The following is a 20,000-nucleotide window of genomic DNA, read 5'->3' on the forward strand; positions in this document are numbered from 1 at the left end:
GGTGAAGAAGGAGTCGGTGAGTTCTGATTGGTCTGAGCATCAAGCTCCTCTGCCTACCACCATCGTCTACAACGACAACGACGGAGACTCTCTGGCACACCCCAGCGTAAGTCAGTGTGTGCGTTTGAGTGTGTGTGTTTGAGTGAATATGGGTGTGTGTGTGCGTGTGTGTGAAGTCGTTTGCACACGCATCTGAGCACCAGGGAAACCATTTGTAAATACACATACGTATGATTCGTCTAATAAGATGCCCAAACACAACATCTCCTGCGTGCTGGTGTTGGCACCTTAGCAAACCAGTTAAACATAACATACCAGCTTAGTCATCATAGCACCATCCTGGGTTAGAGGGACAAGAGAGTCATTGAATCACTTTGCAATGATACTGTGTAATGCTTCCTGTGTAATGCTTCTGCTAGAGTGGGAATTATGTGCAGTGATTGTTAGAGTGTGAGTTGGTGTAATGTTAAAGTGTGAGTGTAAATAAATCTAACTTTGTCTAAGAGTCTTAGAGTGTAAGGGTCCATTCACACCAAGAACGATAACGATAACTATAACTATAAATAAATATAGTTCTCGTTAATATGAATGACGACGTTCACACATAAGCTATAACGATAACAACATGAAGAACGATATTGTTGGGGATCACTTTCAGATCGATATAGTGGGTTACATATAATGTGAGTTGTGTGTAACAGTATTAGTGAGTGTATTGGTGTGTAATGTCTGTTCCTGCCGAGCGAGCTCTGTTAGTAGTGATGTTGTGTTGAAGTGTAAGTGGTGGTGTGAGTTGTGCCTAATGTTGTGTTAGGGTTTTCAATGTGTGTAATGTGTCGGAGCGCGGCTGTGTGAGTTGTGTGTAACAGTATTAGTGAGTGTATTGGTGTGTAATGTGTGTTCCTGCCGAGCGGGCTCTGCAAGTAGTGCTGTGCGATCCCCCCCTGACAGGCTGATCTATGCGGGCAATATGCCCAAGGCGAGGAGCTCCAATCAAGAGGGATGAGTCGCTGTCACTTAGTAGCGTAGACAGTGGAGCGAGAGAGGCGCCTGTCATCTCAACCTCATTAGTGGGGTGGAAGAGTGTGTGTGTGTCTGTGTCTGTGTGTGTGTGTGTGCACGTTTTGTTGTGTTGTGAGGACTTTTACACTCAGACGACACGACCTGTACCACAGAACATCACTAAGCTCAGTCCATCATCTCCGCCATCATCATCATCATCATCATACTTAACCCCTAAGGAGTGTAGCGATGGCACTTTGACTTGATTTCGCTCACTGACACCTCTGAGTGAAACACAAAACCGGAATCTACATAACAAATGCAAATATACACACATTCATACACTCATACGAGCACAGACGGCAGACACACACACACACACACACACACACACACTTATCCAGAGGATGATGGAGAATATCAATCTCCTGATCGCTTAGATTGAATTTCAGGCTAGTCTCGTGTTTTTTTCTTCTCTCCATCGCCGTTGATTGAGAGAAGAGTGATGAACCTCGGCGCTCTAATCTGCAGCTCAGACTTCGGCAGCACGGGCCTCTGTCTAGATGCTCCAATCACTTCAGTCGTGTCGCCTATATGCAAACGCCCAGTGCAGCTTTATGGATTGTGCGAGTTAACAAGCGTGCCTGACACCTCCACACCCACACGTTGATATTCTCAGGGCCATTAAACGTACTGTAGGTTATATCTACACAAGAACGGCACGTTAAAGGATGATGTCACAATAGGCGAACATTCTACTATTCATCTCAACAGCGGAAAGGAGGAATGATAATTACATTAAGCTGCAGAGCATGACTGATGAGCTCAATACCATAGTTCTCCCAGACTATATTTAATCATGATCGACAGCTGAGTATTTGATGGGTTTCATACAAACATTCAGTGTTCATATCCACTTAAAATTAGTTTGGTTGCGCTAAAAACTCAAACCCAAGTCAAGAAAGAATAATATAATATTATAATATAATATTGGTTATTATAAACAGAGCATGGTCATCATCATTGTATTTACATACTCAACTCACAGGGTGTCATTTAGAGGGCTACCTTAAAATGTCATGATTTTGTTGTGTGCATGAACTGTCAAGGCACATTGTTGAAGCTTGTGAAAGTATCTCTGGTGAGCATGCAAAGGTATCTGGTATACACCAGAAACATGGGAAAAAAAGAAAACAATTTTGAGGCTCTGTAGATAACAGACTGGTAGCATAACTCAAAAGTAATCTAGGCCTAATTCACATCCTGTTGATATAACAGGATGTGAATTGATAACTATAACTACTTGTAACCAAATGTAGGCACAGCATAACTGAGCAGAACCGAGTTGCTCTGACAGTATCTGGCCAGTCTATAGTAGCAGTACCACCAAGAGCCAGTAGAGGGAGCTGCTGAGCATCAGACCACATGAGATGAACTCAGCAGAGCTTGACCTTGCTCGAACAAGCCCAAGTCTTAGGTCATCATCAGTGGAGGCGTGAGACATGTCAGTGGATACATATGGGCTTGTTCACGTCTCACACCTGTCCTTGTGATCTTAGTGGTGTGGTGCTGGACTGTGATGAGAACACTGCTGACGTGTTTAGAATGGGTTCACAAGTGTGTGTGAGACTCATGTGTGCAGTACACACACACTCACACATACACTGGCGCGATGCTGAAAGGGTGTCCCACCCGCGACCTTCATCATAGGACTGTGTGAATGAACTGCCCGCTGGCTGACCTTCATAGAGTTCATGTGATAACAGAGATTGCACCTTATTATTATCTCTCTCACACACACACACACACACAAACACACCTCAAACGTTTTCATCGCCTATCAAAGTCCATTCAATATACACATTTTGTCTTATTACAAACACACACACACATACTGTATGGACGTCTGTTCCTTGGTCCAGTCTTAGGCGCTCTTTCTTTGTCCGATAGTAACAAGTGCTGATGACTGCTGTTCTTGACCAGAAGTATACTGTATCAACCACACAAATTCCTCATCAGAAATGTATTACAATGTAACATTCCAGAAGTCTTGATCAGACTTACTGTTTTACAATGTAACATTCCAGAAGTCTTGATCAGAACTGTTTTACAATGTAACATTCCAGAAGTCTTGATCAGAACTGTATTACAATCTAACATACTGTGCTCTTATAGCTGGGCTGATGGGGCTAGGAGCTGTAAACAGCAGACACGCTCATGGCTTTGATTCCCAGAGACCACTGGTAAAAATACATATCTGTTAATACAATAGGCCTGTAGGTTCTGGATAAAAGTGGAGCTGATTCAGTCTTTATTCTGAGAGCTGTCTTGAATAGAGTTTGAACTGGTTTGTCCTCTTCTTAATCTGTAATGTCAGCACAATGTGTCCTGTATGAGAATGAGTGGCCACGTTCTCAACTGCTTTGTCTCTCTCTGCCCCCTTAACCCCCTGCCCCCGCCCCTGCTCCTGCCCCCGCCCCTGCTCCTGCCCTTGCCCCTGCCCCTGCCCCTGCCTTGCAGTTGTTCCTGGATAAGGAGGAGGCCGAGGAGCGCTGGCTGAACAGACTGGTGGCCCTGCGCCAGGAGAGGCTCATGGGAAGCCCCGTGCCCTGAGGCGGACAGACAACCACACCTTCCTCAGAACCAGACTCGGAACCCAAACTGCAGAACCCAGACCACAGATCCCACATTCTAGAATCGGAACTCCAATGCAAGACGGCAGAATTCTGATCGCAGATCCTGAAAATGCAAAACCATATCTGAGAGCCTGCACTGAAGTACCCTCCTCTGAGCTCTCTCCTGCCCTGTGTGAAAAGGTGGGTCAGTCTGACCAACTGGATCAAAGTCTGACAAACTGCCTAGATGTCTCAGAAAGAAAACCCCAATGTGTTTACCATATTAGCAATAGTGGAAGTAGGAGTTTAATGAGTTAATGATAACATGGTTTGAGAGTAGACTGGCTCCAACATTTATTTGAGCGCTAACAGAAATACCCTAATCTGCCTGTGACCCAGCGTGATTTTGAGATCATTATGTCTTTTACTTCATTTTCTCAATAAACTCTTTAAAAACCTTTACTCTTGAGTAGTCCTTTTTTGCCATGCATTCATTATTGTATAATCTGTCTATGCTGGTCAAGGCAGAAACTGCATATGGACCCCCCCCACACACACACACACACACACACACACACATACACACACACCCAGCTGGGGCATGTCATGTCCATTTGAGTTCTATTTGCAGTGTGCTCCGGGTCATGAGTTATAAGTAGTCCTCTGAGTATGGGGGCCAGGCACACACATACACACACAAACACAAATGTCAGCAGGGCTAAGGCATTATTTTTGGGAAGGCTGCATCATACCTGAAAAATCATGGCTCTTTAACACTGTTAATTTGTGAAATGTGTGTCAGTGCTTTTTTTAGGTCCTCACCCTGCAGCGTGCCGCTGACTTCAGCAGGGCCAGAACCATAGAGCACAGAAGTTGCCAGAACTGAACTGCATCATGGCCAGATCTGCCTCCGTGTCGGCTGTGTAACAGGCTAGCTGTTCTCTATTTCTGCGCCTCGGATAGCAGTTACTGTATGTGCGAGTGTTTTAAATGCTACCGAGCTTGTCTATCAGAGAAACACACCAGCATGCGGTCGCTGTCATCCGGAGCTGGGCTTGCCTCTGAACAGATGGTGCCTCTTACAGCAGGCGGACATATGCTGGCAGTTGGACGGCTGGTTTGCCATGGTAGTCTGCTGGCTAGGAGTGATTCCCAGTGGAGGAGTGTCATTGCAATTAAATACAAGATGTTTATTTTGTGATGCAAAGTGGACATGAATAAGCAACGTTTTTTTTAGCAACACAAAAGGCCACAGTGTTGACATTTGGCTAGACATGGGGTAGTAATAATATAATAATAGTGTGTATGTTCTTTAGTATCCCATGGATGTCCTATAACAGCAACTCGATTTCTGTGCGCTGCAAAGTGCCAATATTGGCAGTGAGTGGAATGCGTGGCCCACTAGTGGATAGATAACACGCAACACAACTGCGCATGGTGCGTCTAGATAACTAGTCTAGGTCCTGGGTAAGATTTGAATGCACTTCATTTAGCGGAGAATATCTGAACTGTTATAGATTAATATGACCCCATTGAACAACGTTGGATGTGTGCCAAAATCTCTACCCGGGACGAAAGTCCTGAAAATGACCACAACAGATGACACTATTATCACACTACAGGTGAATGGGACTTTTTTCCCCTTTATAGATATCCCCATACATTTCTACCAGATTAATCTTCATATTAAGAGAAATACTTTTTGTATTACACTTTGCCTAAAAAATAAAATAAAATATGCAAATGAGGCAATATCTCATTAAAAATGCGTAGGCCTACATGTAAACCCTTGAAGCTACAGATTTTCTGAGGTGATCACAATGTTTACAATGACCATGTAGTTAGTGTATGTATATGAATTCTGGTTTGATATTTTTAATTGTGTTTTGTGCTGTATTGAATGGAAAATTAATTGTATACAAACAAGGGATGCATAAGTGGGGTCAAAAATGACCCCAGCGGTTGTTTTTTTGCAATATCTTGGTCATTTTTGCTAATGACCAAGCAGAGAGACAAATTGCTTACTATACTTTCAGGAAGTCAGTTGCAGGTAACTTGCATGAGTGTAAGTGTGCAAACTCATGGATATGTGTGTGTATGTATACTGTACCGGAGAATGTTTGGGGAGATTTATTGAGCTTTTAACTAGTACATAACAGTGATTTTGATTATTTCCTATGATAATTTGTATTAATATAACTTCATATCTGTAAAATATTGATTTTCATTCTGCAATGGTACAGTGTTGCCTGGGGGCAAAAACTAAGTTTATATCCAACCTTGCTATTATCATTGGAACGTTAAAGTGAAAAATACAAAACAACAGGTGAAATGTTCCCTGTGTTGCAAGGTAAAACTCACTTTCACAACAGAGTCCAGGTATGGGGATGAAGATGAGACCTCATTCAGTGATAGGATTTTTACAACTATAGCCTCCCTTGTATTTGCAGTACTTGCAACAACGGATACCAGCTACCCGACAGGGACACCCATTCTTGTGTGCACATTTGCCACACGAGCAGGGATCTGGTAAACCTTCAGGTTTTGAGATTACAATCTCAGGGACTAATAAACTGCCCTTTCTTACAAAACCATAAGCATCTGCATTAACCCATTTCACCCCATCGACCAAAAAAAAAAAAAATGTACTTATAAGCCTCTAAAACTGTACCTGGGGAATATCCCAATACTCTTTCAGTAAATATTGAAACAATAGAGTGTTTCCATGAAATGTGTGCAGTGTCAAATGTTTTGAGTAAATTGTCACATGACCAGAGCTGTTTACTTCCTGGTTGCACCTTGAGAAGAGGATGACTGCCTCACCGCTCCCAAATAAAAGGTTTTTAAAGTATGTTAAAATAAACCTAGGACAAATATTTTTTGTACACATGGTCTTTAAGGTGTCTAATTATGATATATACATTTATAATTATTCAAATGTCTTTGGTGTGTTTGCAGAATGAGTAAACATGTTAACGGTCACAATAGTGACCGGTGGGATAGAATGTTGTATCTAGATGCACACATACTTCTACACCTACAAACACACACACATACACATACTCATACATACACACATACAGAGACATACATACACACACACTCACAGACATACACACACACACACATGCACATACACACACACACATATTCACACACACAGGCATACACACACACTCACACAGATACACATACACACAGACATACACACTCACACATACACACACAAATACACACACACACACACAGATATACACACTCAGACATACACACTCACACACACAGGCATACACACACACTCACATACACACTCACACAGATACACATACACACTGACATACAGTACACACTCACACATACACACACACACACACACACAGATATACACTCATATATACACACTCAGACATACACACTCACACACACACAGACACACAAATACACACACACACACAGATATACACTCACACACATACATATACACACTCAGACACACACACACAGACATACACACTCACAGACACAAACACACACACACACACACACACAGACATACACACTCAAGGGGACTTCACATTGCACGCGACATGCACTTTGCCTGCTGCTCTCACACACCCACCTGCAGGTACACACACACATACTGTACATATATATATGTGTGTGTATGTGTGAGTGTGTATGTCTGTGTGTGTGTCTGAGTGTATATATCTGTGTGTGTGAGTGTATATCTGTGTGTGTGTGTGTGTATTTGTGTGTGTGTGAGTGTATATCTGTGTGTGTGAGTGTGTATATATGTGTGTGTGTGTGAGTGTGTATGTCTGTGTGTGTGTTTGTGTCTGTGTGTTGTTTATTTACCAGGAGCTTCGGCAACACGCACGCACAGACATACACATTCAGGGTTCTATTTTAACAAGCCGATGCTCCTGGTAAATAAACAATGTTTACATATTTTTCATATTTATTATTGCATTGGTCTCAGTGTTCATATCAGTTTGAAAAGTCCTACCTTTATTTTAACAAAAAAACAATTTGGCAACCTTTAATTGAGTATATGCATATTATCCCACCCCGTAATAAAACTCACCTTTTCATCTACTTTTCTACATTTAAAAAAATATATAATTATTGATTACTTCAAAGGGTTGCTAATAACACATGATTTGCATATTTGCATGTCTGGGAAAAATTTGGGCTTAAATGGGTTAAGATCAAGGTGGTGTCTGTAAATGTTGTTTGGACCCAAAGCTGCTGTTGAATAGGTTATTTGTATATGCTTTCTTGCATTAGTTTGGACCCCCAAAGTCCAAAGGGCATTACTATGAACAACAATAGTCAAATGTCTCCATGTCCGTTGATGGTTTGAGACATTTGACCAAGAATGTTTCTGCTATTTGTGTTGCATTCTGTTAGCTGTGGACAGTGGACATTGAGAATCAGAAAAGAGTTGTCTTCGTGCGTGTTGTAGGCTAGATTTGCGTGAGTTCTTTCTATCTGCTTACTTTTGTGAGTTGCGACCACCTAGGCTATGTTATAGACGTTCTATGAGGTATCAGTGTTTAGCTGTGTCACAAAACAATAAGCTTTGTCAGACTACTTTTAAAATGATATTCAGGGCTATATACATTTTAAACATTCGGGGCTGAAGACAAAGCCTTGCGTTAATTCTTCAGGTGGGAAGTGTCAGGAATTTTCATACGAGAGACGCTCTCATTGGTGGTTAGTAGGCCTATGTGAAGTAGAGAATTGACAGCAACATATCCAATCACATTATGAGAGATGCTGAATTTAACATAAACTGCGATGTTTGATTTTAAATGAATGTAAATTTAGCCGGGACTGTAAGCTGTCACACGTGGGTGCTCGATGTTTTCAGTGGGTGCCCGAGAGACGGAGCATCCACGGTATCGGCGCCTATGACAAGCGTATCTCGCGGTTGCATTCATTACAAACAAACATGCAATGTGAACGTCTGGGATTGGGAAGAGCACTAAATGCTCTACTGAATAAGCATGAAGTCAAACCTTTAAATGAAAAACACTCTTTAATAATCAAAAAAATAAACCGCTAATGAAGTAAACTTGTGACCATCAAAAATCGTTTATCGCCTGTAACTCCGTGATAACAGGACGTAACAGGAAGGCATTTGGCTGAGCAACGGAGGTTAATATGCTCTATATTTTGTCCAAATGATGTCTGTCTGTCATCGTTGCACTCGGAGAAAACCAGAATGTTTCATTTGTCCCTGCGTTTCTTCTAACGGCTGCAAACGGGATTCACCGCAGTTAACCAAATATTTCTTTATTAGGGCAGGGCAGGCATATTTCTGGCTATTAAATTATTTCTAAACCAGTCTGCTAAAGTTTGTAGTGAAGTCTGTGTAGGGTTTTCCAGGCTCCATTTCTTTTTACGAGACACCCTGCTCACTTGAGCCATCTACCGGTTGTTTGGGTTGTTGCAGCGTCACACTGGGAAAATACAAATTAGTCGCGTGATACCGCGTGATCCCACGCGCGGACCGCGAGTGAAGCTGGCCAAGTCGAAGCACTGCCCACTGTAGTTTGTGGATAGTGTTCAGAGCCGCAAGTTTGGTTGATTTTTTGGTGGTTGTATCGCACCCAGTCAGCCCATTTAGTGCTTGGAGACACTGTGTGAGCTCGTATCTGTTCTTTGTGAGGAATAACTTCATGACAAGTCTTCTCCTCAGATTTTATTACTGACAATTTACAGGCCTCCAAAACATTCAGCTAAAGTTTTTCTTGAAGAGCTAGGTGAACTGCTATCAGTTGTTTGCATAGAGTATGACTGTCTTATTATATCAGGGGATCTAAACTTGCATGTGGATAATCCTGAAAACAATTATGCCAAGGAATTCATTGCACTAATCGATACTTTCTCCCTAACACAGCATGTACAGGGGCCAACACACTCCCTCGGCCATACCCTCGACCTTGTTATCACAAAGGGTCTCGATGTCTCTACAGCTGTTAAAGACCTGGCCTTATCTGATCATTTTTGCGTGTTCTTTGATGTGTCTATGTCCCCACACACTCAAAACACAGCTATGATGGTAAAAGGAGAATCATAAATGATCAGACAAGTGCTCTCTTTGAGCAAGCACTTTCACTAAAGTCAAGTCAACTGTCAGACTCTGAAGACTTATTTGATCACTTTAATGCAAAATGGCAAACATTATGGATGACATTGCTCCATTACAATTCAAGAAAGTTAAGGACAAACAGAAAGCACCATGGAGGCAAAATCCAGCAGTTAAACTTCTAAAAAGAGAGTGTAGGAAGACTGAAAGAAAATGGCGAATACAAACTTCAGATCCACTATGAAATCCATAAAGAGATGCTCCGCACATATAACTCTGAAATATGCAAAGCAAGACAGTCTTTCTTTTCTAACATTATCAATAGAAGTTCAAATAACACTGTATTCTATTTTCAACTGTTGATAAGTTAACAAATCCCCCCTCACAATTAGCCTCGAACTTCTCTCAACTAATAAATGCAATGAGTTTTCATCTTTTTTTTAAAGGTAAAATTGACAAAATCAGACTCAACATATCTGCTCAATTACAAATTCAACAACCTGAACTTCCAGCAACAAACAGAGGGAAACTAAACTTGATGTCAGAGTTCAGCTTGATAGACTACTTAAACACTTGAAAAAAACGATACAGAATCTCAGCCCTTCCACATGTGTCTTAGACACTCTGCCTACCAATTTCTTCAAAACTGTTTTTCACCTCATAGCGGATGTCCTTCAAATTGTAAATGTATCATTGCTGTCTGGCACTTTTCCTAAGTCACTGAAAACAGCTGTTGTAAAGCCACTTCTCAAGAAGAATAACCTGGATGCCTCCATGCTAAACAATTACAGGCCCATATCCAATCTACCTTTTATTGGCAAAATTATTGAAAAAGTAGTCTTTAATCAATTAACCACCTTCCTAACATCAAATGGGTATTTTGATTACTTTCAGTCTGGTTTTCGGGCAAATCACAGCACTGAAACAGCTCTCATTAAAGTTTCCAATGACATACGCCTCAACACAGATTCAGGTAAAACATCAGTCCTAGTGCTACTGGACCTTAGTGCAGCATTTGACACTGTTGATCACAATATTTTACTACACAGACTAGAACACTGGGTTGGATTTACAGGCATAGTTATCAGCTGGCTAAAATCATATCTGCAAGAAAGGAGCTTCTTTGTTGCCATCGAAACTGTACCTCAACACCAACGTCCTTGACCTGTGGTGTTCCCCAGGGTCGCATCTTGGGGCCACTATTATTCAACCTCTATATGCTCCCACTTGGACAAATCATTCAAAATAATTTGATTTCATATCATAGCTATGCAGATGACACACAAATTTACTTAGCTCCATCACCAAACAACTATGGTCCTCTTGAATCTATGTGTCAGTGTATAGAACAAATCAACACCTGGATGTCTCAAAATTTTCTTCAGCTGAACAAAGAAAAAACTGAAGTAATTATATTTGGTAAAAATGAGGAAAGACTTAGCCACTCTCCTTGACACAAAAGGGTTGAAGGCAAAGGATACTGTTAAAAACCTTGGTGTATTAATTGACAGTGATATAAATTTCAACAGCCACATGAAAGCGATAACTAAATCAGCTTTTATCACCTCAAAAAATATTGTCAAACTCAGAGGGCTGATGTCAAAACATGACTTAGAAAAACTCATTCATGCATTTATCTCCAGCAGGGTTGATTACTGCAATGGACTGTTCACAGGCCTTCCTAAAAAAGACTATTAAACAGCTTCAGGTGATACAAAATGCAGCAGCTAGGACTAACAAAAACTAAAAAGAACTGACCACATTACTCCAATTCTTAAGTCCTTGCACTGGCTTCCAGTAAGTCACAGAATTGACTTTAAAGCACTATTGCTTGTTTATAAATCAGTAAATGGAGCAGGACCTAAATACTTGTCAGACATGCTTCAGCAGTACACACCTTCTCGTCCTCTCAGGTCCCAGGTGAAAAACCTGCTAGTAAAATCTACAGTTAGAACTAAACATGGTGAAGCAGCTTTTAGCTGCTATGCGGCTCAGCTGTGGAACCAACTTTCAGATGACATTAAAAAGGCCCCAACTGTAGCCAGTTTTAAATCTAGACTTAAGACCAAACTGTTCTCAGGCGCTTTCTGCTAACTGTGCCGAAGTTACAAATTCTGAATCTGCCTCGATAATTATTCTACTTTGTCTTTTATTACTTTTTACTACTTTTGCCTTTGTTTTTGCTTACTAATTATTCTTCATTTTTAAAATGATTTTACCTTGTGTTTTATGTTTTCTTTTTATTATGATCTTTACCTTTTAACTATTCTTTGACTATATTGCCCTTCTATGCTTTTATTTGTTATTATCGTTTGGTTTTGTTTATGTAAAGCACATTGAATGACCTCTGTGTATGAAATGTGCTATATAAATAAACTTGACTTGACTTGACTTGACATGACATGGGGAGAAATAAAGTGCTTTGAATTGAATTGAATTGAAGACATTGTAACTTCATCAACTTGTGTGAGACAATCTGGTGATGACATTTTCCCCATTTTGCAAAAAAACTAAACAAAAACACTAGCAGCTAGCTAGCTACAATACACACCAAATTAAAGGAACCGTATGTAAGAAAAATATTTCAATTAATCATAAAATGGCCCTGATATGTCACTAGACATTAAGAAATCATGTTCATCAAGTTGCAGCCCTCAACTGATGTTGATGTTGTGTTTTGTCATGTCATGTTGTGTTTTGGCCTGATGCGCCACCCTCCACCTATCTACTAATCACGAAGTCAGTAGTGTTTCGCCATCAGGGTTGGCAACCTCGAGTCAGGGGGGAGGGGGAGGGGATACACCGCTCTTCCGTTTTGAAAGTGATTGCAGTACCAGTTTTGGCCACAATCTTACATATGGTTCCTTTAAATATAAAACTGATACAAATTAATTATAATTATTTAAATACACAAAACTACAACTCATGATAATGATACGTAAGAAGACACATGCCAACACAAAGAATAAAGAGTAGATTTCCTTACTGTTCTTGATCTCCCAAGTCATCTTGCTTTACAGCCATGTGCTCTGCTATGACCTTAGGTCACTATGGCTGCCAAGTAAACTTTTGTTGGAGAAAAAAAGTTGTAGGTGATGGCGTGATGACAGCAATATTTAGAACAGGTAGGAAATGTAAGCTTTTAAAGTTTAGGTTAATAAATAACTGGCAATTCATGTATGTCATTAGTTGTATGTAGCCTAATAGGTTGACTGTTTTTTAGCCATTTTCTTTATATCAAATCAGAATGCTTACACTCTTCTAAGACCTTATAATTATGGTCACTGTGAACATTGTGATCACCTCAGAAAATCTGTAGCTTCAAGGGTTTACATGTAGGCCTACGCATATTTAATGAGATATTGCCTCATTTGCATATTTTATTTTATTTATATTATATATAAAGTGTAATACAAAAAGTATTTCTCTTAGGCCTAATATGAAGATTAATCTGGTAGAAATGTATGGGGATATCTATACAGGGGGAAAAAAGTCCCATTGTGAGAAAATTGTCATCTGTTGTTGTCATTTTCAGGACTTTCGTCCCGGGTAGAGTTTTTGGCACACATCCCACGTTGTTCAATGGGGTCATATTAGTATATAACAGTTGAGATATTCTCCGCTAAATGAAGTGCATACAAATCTTACGCAGGACCTCTACTACGTTGAACTGAATTCTAGTCTACGAATTTGCCAGAATAGAGTATAGAATTGTCTGGAATAGCTAGCGTTTCTATGGCAGCCAGCACGACACAACCACGCAATGACAACACAAACTCAGCTTGGGTAAAAGCCATGAATAGCTAGCCAATCAGAGAGCCACAACAAGGTCATATGGCCGATAGGCGTCCCACTTGGCATTCTATTATGTTTAGTTTCATAGTAACTGCCCAAGCGTCGCAGAAAGGAGTTGACCAGGGCAGGCAGAGGAGCCAGTTTGGGAATACCAATTTGTGTACATATTTTTCTATTCAATTTTTGCCCATTACAATCTGTGGAGATGTTTAACAGTCTTCTAAGGGAATTCGACGAGGATCCATTCTTTGCGTAAGTGATCTTATTCATATTTTATTCTGAAAAATGAAATGTAGACCGGCTCTTTCTGAGACTGCAATCTACCGACCCGCTTATCTGTTATGAAGTTTGAATGTCGCCACATTTAACTTAGTTGTTCCGAAGTTTGTTGAAACACGTAACAAACTCTTTTTTCATGTTTCTCGTGATCATCATAAACTAGAACGTCAACATATAGCCTATAATAATAGTTCCTAATTCTGGATTTCCCTCTAGCAATGCGTCAATTTACCTATGGAAAATAGTCAACCCAGTCATAGGTTAGATGCTACCTCCTATAAATGTTCGGTGGAAACTATCTTATTTAGTTGCAATATTTAGCTCTATGAATTTTACACTATTAGCCTACGCCTATATTAAACTTGAGTGACTTATAAATGAGTCTTTAATTATGCCTATAGACTGCGGAACAGTGTAACAGGCTGTTGGTTTCAACATGTTGCCGACTCTAATAATCATAGTGGTAGCAAGACCATATCTAGCAGTAAAGCTCGTTACTTAGTCATAAATCCTTTCGCACTGAGTATTTAGAGCTCCGTTTAAGTGAGCGCTGATAATTGACAGATTCCGCGTGTGCGTGTCAAATGCTACTTTTGCGCCCCGTGCGCTCTTTCCGATTCCGAATAGATTTGCTTATGACTGCATGACTGATAAGGTGATAAAATATAACTCGCTAATTTTCTAATGCTTATGAGAGAATCTTATTCTTATACTGCCCAGGCGGTCACTGTGAAAATTATGAATGGAACCGATCTGGGCAGTCACTGACATATAAACCATTAGATAAAAAAGCAGTAAAAGAAATGCCCATATTGCAGATGAATTCATAAAATAATAATACATATCATAATTACAGTAATAGACCCTACCTAAGGACAAAATTATGAAAATGTTAAAAAAAAATCTGCCGCAAACAAATGAACTAACTAGACAAATGCTGACTTCTTACATCTTGTTCTGTCCTTGCTTTGCCATTAAATAATTGTTTTATTGAATGCTTGTAGGAATTGAATCATGTTATTTGTTTAGACCTTTCTCTTTCTTTGTCCCCCTTTTTCTTTCTTTCTTTCTTTTAGCTCAGCAAGGTAAGCTGACCTCTCCCACCTCCTAAGTTTGTGTTAATTCTTCTCTCTATCATACATACAAACACACTGCTGAATTTGCCTCTCTCTCTCTCTCTCTCTCTCTCTCTGACACTCACTCACTCACTCACACACAAACACAGAGACTAGGCTAGTCATTCATTACTCTTCTGCGACTCTCTCTCTTCTCCGCAGTGATCCGTTCCAGGCGCACAGTGAGCGTGTGCGACAGATGATGCGCAGCTTCTCCGACCCGTTCGGCCACGGCCTGATGCCCAGCCTGACTGACGGGAGGAGCCGCGTCCAGACGCAGACGCAGCCCAACGGAGCTCTGCAAGAGAACCAGAACCCCAGGGTCAGTCATGCTCAACGCTCTCACTCTCACTCACCCGTCTCTCACTCGGACGTACTCAATGCTTACCTTCAGCCATCATCTATGGCCTGTCAGTCATGCACATCTCTCTCACTGGGACGTACGCAATGCTTACATTCAGCCATTATCTACTCATGGCTTGCCAGTCATGCACAACTCTCTCACTCGGACGTATGCAATGCTTACATTCAGCCATTATCTACTCATGGCTTGCCAGTCATGCACAACTCTCTCACTCGGACGTACTCAATGCTTACATTCAGCCATTATCTACTCATGGTCAGTCAGTCACTCTTAACTCTCTCACTCTCACTGACCCTCTCAGTGCTCAGTCAGCTAAGCATGGTCGGTCTGGGTGGACTAAGACAATGCAGATGAAGTGCCTTGTCCAACACTCAAAAACAATTGGTTCTTCAGAGCGATGCCATAGGAGAACCTTTTGTGCTTCAAAGAACCGTCAAGGCGGATGAACCATTTAAGAAAAGGTAACCTAACCTAGTCTTTCTGAAGAACCATTTCCAATGGGAAGAACCTTTCACTTGATGTAAAGGTTTAACACAGAGTCATGGTGTTTTATGGAACCTATAGCAGAAACTTTCTAATGAGGAGGCTACACTCAAAAAATCCTCTGTAGAAATGCATGAGGTTAGTTCGTAACGCCAATATGGCAGTAGCCTTTACACATATCCCGCCCTTTTCATGCATTTCTCCCTATTCACTTGAATAGGAAAATAGCTAGGTAGGTGCCAAGTGGGGGGAGTTGCCTAAAAGGACTTTGCCAATAGTGAGGAAAAGAACCATTTAAGCACCTTAGTTTTTTAGAGTGAAGGGCACAGTGCACAGTCGCAAGTGACTATACCAGCATTTGATTAGGCAGACCCATTAGACCACTAAGCTACATGCTCAGCTTCCACTCTGACTTACTCTTTGAAGTTCGCAAATCACAAAATTCATCCCCCATGAATCTACATGTATGAACTGCACGTCTGTCAACAGCTTGGAGGAGGTTGCATTCCGTGTAGATAGAGTAATTCACGCTTCAGTCGCGCAGTTAGGAGTTGTAGATTGTACACACATCGGTGGAGTAAACCTTTGGCTCGTTTTGTGAGATTGTGGATGGGTGGAATGGCATCGACCTTAGTGCTGAATTGGGACTGACAGACGTTGGCCACTGTTGCCCCCCAAAGTGTGTCACATCCTAGAGAGGGCCGTACTGTAATTACACACCTGTCCGCTGCCAGAGAGAGATTACTGATTCTCCTCAGGGCTTTGAGATAGTGTCCAGATGCTCCTCATTCACTGATTCACCTACAAACACACACACACACACACACACACAAACACACACACACACACACACATACGCACACACACACACACAAACACATATACTTGCACACACACACACACACACACACACACACACACACACACACACACACACACACATATACTCACACACACGCACACACACCTGTGGTTGTACAGCAGTTCCAGCAGCCTTGTGACTGACCCACACACTGTCTCAGTATGGTTGATGAGTGAGGACAGTGAAACACATGTGCCCCCCCACCCCACCCCCACCCCCACCCCACACTACCCAGTACAGCTTGATTACACATCCAGAGCCTAAAAATAAACAAATAAATAAAGTAGCCATGGCAATAACAAACAAACAAACACACACAGACACACACACACAGAAGTTTACTGAGGTCGAGATGGAAAGCTGCCATGCTTGTGTAACTTGATCTCATCCACGGACTGTGAGTTTGGGGGGTTGGGTCTGAGGGTTGGTGTGTGTGTGTGTGTGTGTGTGTGTGTGTGTGTGCGTGTGTGTGTGTCTCTGCATTGGGGGGGGGGGTCGGGGGGCACCTGCTTGCCGTTGAGCGTGCTAACTTTAGCTGTGAGCTGGAGGTATTTATAGAGATGCCAGCCAGCATTGTTCTACTGACACAGTGCTTTTCCAGCCAGGCAGAGCCAGTAAGCGTGTCCTCCAGGGGCTCACTGGGCCTTGGCCTGGCCCTGCGTGTGTTGACCGGCGCTCAATCTGAGGGGAGGCAAAGGTCTCTCGCTGATCCGATTCACCTAAAGCCTCTGGTCAGGACCTGGAAGGTTCTAGCCTTGACAGCCTGGAGTCACACAGTGTTCTCCAGTGAATCCCTCTGCTGAGTGGAAGCTGAACATGAACTGTGTGCTGGTGCTTTGCAGCGTCTAAAGGCCTACTTACATCACGTAGACATCTGTCTATTGTTGCAGATAGCATTCCACTGGAATCAGTTGGCTGGACATGAGAGAGAGCGGAACTCCGCAGCTTTCTAAGGATTGGCTAGTTTAGAGTCGCTCTCCAGGCAGGAGTCGATTTTGAACACTACACAGTCAGTGTGAGGTCTGACTTTACTGGTTATGGACATGTTGAAATATGACTGGTTAAACTCTGAATAACGCACACAATATGCGTTTTAAAGTGTCTTTGTGTCTTTCAGACTGCAATGAAATAACGTATAGTAGCCAGGATTATATAAAAGTATAATGAGGTACATTATTTGACCGCAGAGTGTGTAGAAAAGCATAATAGATAATAAATGAACGTGACTGAATTATTCTGTGTTTAGAGCTCAATTACTGCAGTGTGCTTCAGCACCCCAATGACTGTTGTACTGTAACTGTTTAAAGTGCAGACAGAAGTCTCTCGCCCCAGCCCTTAATAATCAGGCCCTAGACTCTAGAATAAGACTGTAGAATAACTACACTGTAGAATTACTGTAGACCGTAGAATAAGTGGCTTGTAGTCTGTAGAATAAGCGGCATGTAGACTGTAGAATTACTGTAAATTGTAGAATTACTGTAGACCCTAGAATAACAGGCTTGTAGTCTGTAGAATTACTGTAAATTGTAGAATTACTGTAGTCTGTAGAATAAGTGGCTTGTAGTCTGTAGAATAAGCGGCATGTAGACTGTAGACTTGCTGTAGACTGTAGAATAAGTTGCTTGTAGTCTGCTGAATTCAGTAAGTGGCATGTAGAAGTCTGTAGAATAACTGTAGACTGTAGAATAAGTGACATGTAGACTCTACACCACTGACAGGTGGGCCACTGCGTCCACTAAATAAGCCCTGCTCCAGTAGCCAAGCTCAGCCGTGTCCAAAAATGTTGTCCTAAATATCACCATGAGCGCTGACCTCTCCTTTCATGTTAGTGCTGGCCGGCGAGTACATCAAAGTCATCCACATCACAGCCAGGCCTCCTGATGACCTGCATGTGTGTGTGTGTGTGTGTGTGTGTGTGTGTGTGTGTGTGTGTGTGTGTGTGTGTGTGTGTGTGTGTGTGTGTGTGTGTCTGTGTCTGTGTCTGTGTCTGTGTGTGTATATCTGTGTGTGTGTCTGTTTGTGTGTGTGTGTGTGTGTGTGTGTGTGTGTGTGTGTGTGTGTGTGTGTGTGTGTGTCTGTGTGTGTGTGTGTGTGTGTGTGTGTGTGTGTGTGTGTGTGTGTGTGTATCTGTGTGTGTGTCTGTCTGTTTGTGTGTGTGTGTGTGTGTCTGTTTCTGTTTGTGTGTGTGTGTGTGTGTGTGTGTGTGTGTGTGTGTGTGTGTGTGTGTCACTCAGGTTATTTAACCACTCTATCTGCGGAGGCTGAGAATCCAGACTCCAGACCAATCAGAACAGATTCAAACAAGTCTTTAGTATTGTCCTCACAGTCATACCCCGTTGTATGACCCAGTCAGTGTACTTGTAGAAAACATTTTAGTGTGATCTGGTAAATGTACTTATGGAAGAATAATTGTGATTCACTTGGTGGCACTTGGTTAAATTCAGTGATTCAGTGGAATGTCGTTGTTAAGCAGCTAGGCTTCACTGATCTGTGAAGGGAACCGCATTCAGACCCATTACCTGATCAAGTGGATAGAACTTGTGGCTTGGTATGTGACAACTCAGACCAGTTTCCAGTTTTCTTGGTAAATTTGAGCAAACACTGTTCATTTGCTATGGCCTGTGTTGGAGATGGTGTTTCGGAGTGGAATAGGCACATGCTCATTCACACATTTGTTAAGAGCAGCAATGGCTTTGCTGAGTAGGTGACCTTCTCAGACTGCTGTCCAGTTGATTCCAGCACGCTAGCCATTTTTCCCTCAGACACAAAGACACAAGCACAACTCTGAGCTCTCTGGAACACATATAGACAACACGACACACATGAGAGTCAGGGAAAGTGACCGATGCCTGTTCTCCTCATCGGGAACGCGAAAACAAAACCTGACACCCTTCTTGGATGTCTCCAGGCAGGTCCATAAGCGCGCTCAGGCCGACAGGACTGCTTGCGGAGGAAGCATGTTAGCGATGACAGTCACGTGGCTATAAGTGAGATCTTCTTCATACTGCAGGTTTCCTTCAAGCCTGTTTCAGGTGTAGCCAATGCAAGGCATTCAAGAACACCACGGAAGCACAGATCCATGTTACATAGAAACACACACTCCCTTAACTGACCATGGTTCAGCCACTGAAGACACAGCACCACCCAACCAAACACATCCTTGCTCTCTCTCTCTCTTTCTCTCTCAATCACACACACACACACACACACACACACACACACACACACACACACACACACACACACACACACACACACACACACACACACACACACACACACACACAGCCTGGCTGACCTAAAGACGGTGCCCAGTGGCCAGTCCTGGCTTGCTAAACATAGTCCCTGTAGACCTCCCACCATCCATGTCTTTACATGGATGTTCTCTGTC

The 20,000-nt window shown here is 42.0% G+C and overlaps 2 protein-coding genes across 5 annotated transcripts in view; both read left to right on the forward strand.

Moving 5' to 3' along the window:
- rsrc1 (arginine/serine-rich coiled-coil 1) overlaps positions 1-4,079 on the forward strand; it is a 161,851-nt gene extending 157,772 nt beyond the window's left edge. Inside the window, exons 9-10 of the mRNA XM_048264036.1 lie at positions 1-106; positions 3,523-4,079. The exon at positions 1-106 is cut by the window's left edge and continues 17 nt beyond it. Coding sequence (XP_048119993.1) covers positions 1-106; positions 3,523-3,615 — 199 coding nt within the window. The 3' untranslated portion in view covers positions 3,616-4,079. The remainder of the gene's footprint in view (positions 107-3,522) is intronic.
- Positions 4,080-13,584: 9,505 nt separating this feature from the next.
- mlf1 (myeloid leukemia factor 1) overlaps positions 13,585-20,000 on the forward strand; it is a 17,841-nt gene continuing 11,425 nt past the window's right edge. Inside the window, exons 1-3 of one of the 4 annotated variants that reach the window (XM_048265527.1) lie at positions 13,593-13,758; positions 14,862-14,870; positions 15,063-15,222. In XM_048265527.1, coding sequence (XP_048121484.1) covers positions 13,712-13,758; positions 14,862-14,870; positions 15,063-15,222 — 216 coding nt within the window. In that variant the 5' untranslated portion in view covers positions 13,593-13,711. Of the gene's footprint in view, positions 13,759-14,861; positions 14,871-15,062; positions 15,223-20,000 lie in introns of all 4 variants that reach the window. The other 3 variants (XM_048265529.1, XM_048265528.1, XM_048265530.1) reach the window with 3 other exon arrangements.

This window comes from Alosa alosa, chromosome 15, assembly GCF_017589495.1.
Source record: "Alosa alosa isolate M-15738 ecotype Scorff River chromosome 15, AALO_Geno_1.1, whole genome shotgun sequence".
Classification (NCBI taxonomy): Eukaryota; Metazoa; Chordata; class Actinopteri; order Clupeiformes; family Clupeidae; genus Alosa; species Alosa alosa.